A 7500-nucleotide genomic window follows, 5' to 3' on the forward strand; every position below is an offset into this window, starting at 1 on the left:
CAGACGTTCCCGGCTAATGCTTAAGCCTTTATCAGTGATCTGAAAGCGGAGTTCGTTGTCATACGCTATTTTAATTTAAAGTAACGTAGCGCGAAGCTTGCGCGCGTGACCATACAATTCATGCTCGCGCGATGATCAGAGCGCGAACTTACCACCTCAATAGAACCTTCAACCGGATGATTTTATTCTTAGCTACGTATATGTACATCACTGATGAAACGCAATATTCATGTCTGCACAGAAAACGCATGGTGGCCCTTTATCATGTATCATTATCATTCCCTTTCACGTAAATGTACACTGGGGTGACATTTTGTGATCTAACTACAGAAAGAAACAAGATTATCCAGTCTGTTGGAAAGGGTGACATGAAACAAAACACTGCAATGCAGCTCTCTACAAGTACGCTGTACTTTTAATTACGAACCTGTATTAAAAGAGGATATTTCAAAACTCTCTGAAATGGGACAACTAACAATGATCTCAATGCAAATTTGCTGTTTGCTCTCCTCTGACACTCCTAAAAAGAAAGAAAAAATTAACTTATAAAATATTAGTTCCCTCTCAATATAAAATTTCATGGAATTTCCCTCTGCAATCAACCTAAAGTAGTCCTGCCGCTGTCAACAATAAATAATTTTCAATAAAATGACAGAGAATTTTAGTGTATGTCAATTTTACACACAATTGAATTTCTCATGTACTTTATTCTCGTACGTATGATAGATAGAGCGTCTGGGTTAGTGCCTCTAAGTCACTATTAAAATTACAAGTACTGATGATAATTAGTTTTACTTACATGTACACTGAATCATTGCATGAGAACTAAAGGCATTTTGTGGCCCATTTCAAAGAATGCAAAATTTTATTCTTTAACATTTGTGTGCGATTAATATTACACTGTGGCATCTTTGCATTGCTGAATCACAAGCACTTTGAGTTTACTTCGACGCTGAATCTGAAACTGATATATAACTTTAAAAAAAAAACAATACCTCTAAGGCATCTTTGAACTTGGGATCTGATTTGGACAGGTAATCAATCTGTCGGACATTATTCAAAGAATAAGTACATGTACATCGTAAAAGTACCAAGTTATCTTGCATGCAAGTCTTATTTTTCACGGTAAGAAACTGCTAATATACAACTTACAATCAATTTTTAAATACATGTACAGGGCGTGTTTTATTAAAAGCAAGCAAAAAATATTGGTTAAGATTCAAATGATGCAAGATAAAGTTAACAGATTACAGGTGTATATAAAGGAAAAGACAGTAACTTACAGTATATTTTATTATATAATGGGTCAATGTACATTTGGTTCAATTGTTTTCAACCTATGTGTAGTTCAATAGGCCATTTCCGAGTTCATATCTGCCTCCTCTTCAAAGCGAGTCTAAGTGCGAAGGTTTTGTTACGAAAATTAGTTTTCATTCATATGTAAAGTAGAACTAATTACCATCACAAAAACTTCGCACTTAGACTCGCTTTGAGGAGAAGGCAGACATGAACTCGGAAATGGCCTATTTTAATTTTTCCTTTGTTTCACATCATGATAGCAATTATTGGGCAACGAGAAATCAAAATTGAACTATAAACAGTACTATGAAAATTTTTAAACCAAGAAAAAATTTGACAGACAACACACATGTATACATTGTATTATATAGGTTGCAAGCTAAACAAAAACCTGACAGCACTGATTTTAAGTCACTGTACATTTACAGCTGTATAATGAATATCACATGGTTGAGGGCAGACCTTTGTCAACATATATGTAGTCTCTCTCATAAAGGAGGAAAAACATGAAACTGGCTATCCTTCAAAAGGCTTAAACATGTATTGTTATAATTGATTGAAATAATCCTGCAATGCCAAACAGTCTTACAATGAAGAATTCAGGAGAGTATTTACTTACATAATTTTGGGCTTCAGGCATTTTTGTACAATATTTCCCATACTTCAACAGCTCATCTCTCTAAACAATAACACCTATTATTTTAGTATGAGGGTTATAGCTAGACAAACAAACTATTATAAAACTCATTCTTGATTGAAAAAGACATGCATGTACAATTAGCTAACAAATGTACATAAATATACTAAATAATAAGATAGAAAGAGACAAACATAGTAAACGTGTACATACAAATTCAATAAAAACTTGGCTAATTTCCACTCCCCCATCGTTACAAACTTTCTCCAGTTTCTTCACAAACTTGGTGTGCGTTACCAACAACTCCTGTAGAACAACAGAATGACATTTACAAAATGACCAATGTGGAGACTAACAAATTTACGAGGCTTAACTATTAAAATACATGTAAGCCTCTACAACTAATGACAATGAATCATACAGGTATTAATCTATTTTTTCCCTGAAGCTTCACAATTTCAGAAAGTAAATGAAATGTATATGGCACAAGTAAACACTGGGATGAGTGGGCTTTTAAAATCAAGCACACAAAAAAAGAAATCCCCTGAATCTCAACTCAAGTACATTAATATCATGATGGTTTTGTACCTCAATGTTAAGAAAGATCTTTGACTTGTCATCTGGTGATATTTGTAACCTTTTAATAAAATGCTGTTGGTGGCAAAAAAAAAATGGTTAGATGTACATCAAACAAGTTGATAACTTCAGGTAAAAACTGTCAGCTAGGCTCATAAACCCTTTGACGTCCAAACCGGCCTAAACCGGAGTCAACGAGTTAAAGGTCCCCTTATAAGACACATGGCATAGTTGTGGGTTCCGGTACTGTTTAAGTTGCTACTGTACTAATTACATGTATCTCATTCTCAGCTAGAGTTTTTAAAGCCTACACTTCAAAACACATGGGTCCATATGAATAAAATAATTTATCTCAATCACTTGACTGTTCAACTTGCAGGGGATACCATGTAACATATAAGTACAAACTCCCAACTGACCATCTCCCCAGCGCCTACAGTGTAGAGGGCTACATTGTGGATACATTTACATGTACATAATACATGTACACCTGTAGCTCAGATGATAGGGCACTGCAGTGCAGTGCAAATCACAAGGTCCTGGGTTTGAGTCCCATTCAGTTGTAGATTTTTTCCAGGCTTCCTTCACAACTGCTTACATATACGTTACCCTGACTCTTAATGCCATGATCATTCCCCCTTGGAGTCAAAACAACTCTGAGCCAATAAGGTTATTAAGAGTATTGGAAAATGAGCAACACTGCGAACAACAAGTTTTGAAACCATCATTTTGATGTTTGCACTCTCAAAAAGTAACAAATATTCATGCAAAGACAGTTTAATAACTCTTGGTCTAACTTACATGTAGCATTTACAGGTTAGAATCTTTTAAGTAAAGCTGAAATAAGACTATTTGGCAAACATTCCTTGGCATGTACATGTAGTAGTATAAGACTTAATATCATTCACCGAATTTTATTAACTACTACCAACAGTAACTGTTTCAGTATTGGTACATACATGTACATGTACACTATCATGTAATATCTGTAAATAAGAGAGGAAAATTAACAATACTGCTTGCCTCTTGAATCATTTTTAGAGCGTCAACATAACTCTTCTCTGTCTCTAAAATCTCAGCTACAACATACTTCCTCTTCTCTTCAATGGATGTTTGCCGCTCAGGTTTCTGAAAGAGTTGGTAAAGGTGTGTTTCAAGGTTTTCACTGTAAGTTGACCAGACCAAAATAAGTTAGAGAAAATACAAGGTAACATAATAATAATCATCTTTAAATGCACAGGGTTATGAATACAGAAGACAGACTCAAAGATTTGACGACTTCATACAAGTGTAGTCTATTGAAACAGAGTTAATTATTTTTAGTTAATTAGTTCAGGACTTCAAACGATAAAGTTGAAGTATACACTGCAACATGTCAGTACAATACTACAATTGACAACAAACTGAAAGTAATTTGAAAATATTATTACCAGATGGTACTAAAAACTACATTTACTTATAAATAAACTTCAACATACATAATTTGATGCAAACATACATGTAAACAGTACCTACAGTACTAATTGAATGTCAATCAATAACATATTTAATGAAGCCTCACCGGAACTACTTTCTGATAAGAAACAAGGTCTTCATATATTTTTGTATCCTCCTCAATAGTGACTGCATCATAGGGGTTTTCTTCGTCAATGATATCACGGTTTCTGGGAAAAAGGACCAGTAACATCGACATTTTGAGTTGCAGCAATGAAACAAAAGCTGTTTGGTCTTTTTGTTTGCTGAGATACGGATCATCCTCCTTATACATGTACATGCACATGTATCCTTGATTATAAATTATTAAGACCTAAAGAGCAACCTGAAAGATTGTCTTTTTCGGTAAACAAAACTGCACAGTTTTGCCATTTACATGTAACGTTGTCACAGTGATAAAACTAGTAACTTAAGGTCATCATATGTCTGCATGCAGCCACAATGTACTGTAACTGTACTGTAATCTACAAAATTAATAATAAATTGTAACTGGAGCTGGTGATGAAATTTTTCCCTAAGGAAAAATGAAACTGAACATTGTACATTGTACACTGCACTGCATGTCCAGAATGTAACTTACAAAGCAAGATCCTCAAGGTTTGAATAAATATCCTCATCTTGAACATCATGACCAGAATCATCTGGAGGAAAAGGGCTGTGAAGAGAAATTTAAAAAAATCACCCACTTTCTTTTTAACTCAATAATAATTATTAACAAAAAGTCTGATATTAGTGTATACAGTGCTGTTAATTGCCATGAATATTAATAATGTGGTTTAAAAAGTCACCTATTGTATATGTACATGTACACATAATGTTATTAGGAAGGTGTAAAGAAAACATACTAATCAGTTGCAGTTTGCTGCACACCTTATAGGGGGTGCTAAATGACCTCCTTTTGGCTTGAACTCTATTTCCCATGGAAATCACTTTAACATACACATACATGTTTACAACAGTGTCTAGTGGTTGCCCAGAATCCTTCCTTGCTGGATGAGTTCTGCCCATCGCCACTTTCAGACAATAAGGATTATCATATAATTTTTTGTCTAAGTACACATACAAGTACACATACAAGCCTCGTCTTTTCTCTCGCGGCAAATTTCCCACGGCAAATTGCACCTCGGTTTTACCGAGGAAAAAAATTTTGCATACCTCGGTGGTGCGCAACCACTACCCGCGGCAAAGACGAGGTATTGCCTCGTCCTGAGGGGTCAATACTTCCAGGCTGTACTGTACATTTACATGTATAGCAAATATTAAATTTTTATGATTTATTCAACTTACTCAAATCCAGCTGCAATGGCATACTGGGTATGAGAGAGGATGGAAAGTGTTCTTATCACCTACAAAATACATGTAGCAAGAGTAAATTAGCATTAGTAGAAAAACTGCATGTGGTACTCAGAGCAAGTGTATGACTTGTGTACTTTACTTGGAAAGCCAAGGAATAGAATGTTTTGATCTACAGAGGTATAGGAAAGCCAAAAATTGCACTAAAGGTGGTATTCCACAAATGACCAGCTCCCAACGTCAGTGGCTTCATAGCTCAGTTGGTCAGAGCATCACACCTAGAGCTTCTTTACACAATTGCATAAATTGCATTTATAACTGCGAGGATCATAGCTCCACTTAAAGATCTTCTTATTAGAAGCCTGGTTGTGAGTACGACACTGTATCACATAACAACAATGTTATGGTACAGTACATGTACCACATGAAACACAAATTATTGCTTAACGAATGCCCCTATGATTGTGATGTAATAGGTTACCATGGAAACATAAAAGCTTTCCAAAAACACCCTATATTTTGTCTTTACTTGCTTCTAATATTAAAATAAACTAGGTGACTCCCATTTTTTATTGTAGAATAGTAATAAGCAATCAAAGATAGAAGTATAGGCAAAACCTTAAAAACTTCTTGGGAGCCAATTCAGAGCTTCCTTAATTTGATGATACACTGTACATGTAGTTCAAACTTAGACTGGAGTTTGGAGAGCTCTCATGTTTCAATGGTACACGTAACCTACAGTTTGTAAGCAATAATATTATTGGTGTTTCATGTGGTACCATAACACTGCTATTACCTGATACAGTATATAGTAGTTATAAACGTTCTAATAACAAGGTCTATTGAAGTGGTGAAACTGGTTCAATTTGAATTTTGTATTTTTTTAAGCTTTATTGGGTTTCAATAATATTATAGTAAATAAATAATCTAACCTAAAGAAAAATAAACAAAAGAGAAGGTATACCACCCAAATGGACAAGCACGAATGGGACCGAGGGACCCATTTATAGAAAAATGTTATATTGTTAAGCTCTCTATCATACATGTATATTAGTGGTAACAAGTCCAATCTAGTAAGTCTTTCCTATAAGACCTTTCTCCAATGCGAGAGCGCAGTATCCATCTAGCGGCTCTTCTCTGCACGCGCTCTATCTTGCCTTGTAGGTACACGTAGCTGTGACTTGGAGACCACACTTGTGTTCCAAAGCAAAGTTGTGATTTTAACAAGGGACAAATATAAAGTCTGTCTGACTGCCACATTAAACAATAGTGAGCAACTACAGCCTGTACACATTAGAAGACCAAGTAACTTATTCACTTTCGACACAATAGCATTTACATTGTACGTGTTTGACCCACGAAAGAGTGCTGATCACGATGATTCCAAGGTCCCTCTCTTCAGCCATATGAGTGAGTTGCACGTTGTTGAGGGTGTAATTGTAATGTACGGGTTCTTTCTTATGTACTTAGAATGTTCTACTTAGTATGTATAGTATGTTGTTTTGTATGTACTTAACCCCTACACTGAAATTGGTATTTCCGGTATGTTAAACAATGCAATTTTTTTAAAGAATGTACACTGTAATACAGTAGATTTAAGGTATTTTTTGTATCGTTTGAAAACTTCTAGAAATTAAGATAACTGAACTGTACTGTTGTTTTATCAAGTGGCTGTTGCAAATGCTGCAAGTGAGAAACAGTGATTTGAATTTGTGCATATCTAATCAGAAAACCAAATAAACAAACTTCCTAAAACAATCTACTATGGGATAAAAATGATGAAATTTTTTAGCAGCACTGGGTAAAATGGTTAACAAATTATTACCTGTAGTGCACAAAAAGTTGTGATTTCATTATTTAAGCTTAATGTTGTAAAAAGATCAATAGTTTCCTTTAGTTGAAACATTCGATCTATTGTTCTGCAAATAAACAAAAGATACGATTCCTTCACAGCATAAACCACGTCCTCAAAACAGGGCTGGTGTTTGTTTTTGTTCGGTAAAAATGTCGCGCTTTAACTGCCCCTCACAAATATCGTGTTTCAAAGGTTAATTTCAAGTCCAATTGTGAAATCTACACGAGCTATAAATAACCTTCAACTTAAATGTCCACGAATTGGGGAGGATTTTTTTCCTCTTGAGCAAAATCATAAATGAAAGTTCTATATTGTATGACATATGTGTTTCGAATCAAATTACATT

The 7500-nt window shown here is 34.9% G+C and overlaps 1 protein-coding gene across 3 annotated transcripts in view; it reads right to left on the reverse strand.

Annotated features, from left to right (window-relative positions):
• The window catches only part of LOC138035961 (proto-oncogene vav-like), a 37998-nt gene that overhangs the window by 29668 nt on the left and 830 nt on the right, over window positions 1–7500 (reverse strand). For 2 of the 3 annotated variants that reach the window (XM_068882347.1, XM_068882348.1), the window contains exons 3-11: window positions 5294–5352; window positions 4587–4661; window positions 4074–4176; window positions 3536–3640; window positions 2525–2587; window positions 2150–2242; window positions 1919–1978; window positions 996–1043; window positions 428–520 (exon numbers count right to left, since the gene is read on the reverse strand). In XM_068882347.1, coding sequence (XP_068738448.1) covers window positions 428–520; window positions 996–1043; window positions 1919–1978; window positions 2150–2242; window positions 2525–2587; window positions 3536–3640; window positions 4074–4176; window positions 4587–4661; window positions 5294–5352 — 699 coding nt within the window. Of the gene's footprint in view, window positions 1–427; window positions 521–995; window positions 1044–1918; window positions 1979–2149; window positions 2243–2524; window positions 2588–3535; window positions 3641–4073; window positions 4177–4586; window positions 4662–5293; window positions 5353–6392; window positions 6560–7500 lie in introns of those variants that run through there. The other variant, XM_068882349.1, reaches the window with a different exon arrangement.

Source organism: Montipora capricornis, unplaced genomic scaffold (genome assembly GCF_036669925.1).
Source record: "Montipora capricornis isolate CH-2021 unplaced genomic scaffold, ASM3666992v2 scaffold_44, whole genome shotgun sequence".
Taxonomy (NCBI): domain Eukaryota; kingdom Metazoa; phylum Cnidaria; class Anthozoa; order Scleractinia; family Acroporidae; genus Montipora; species Montipora capricornis.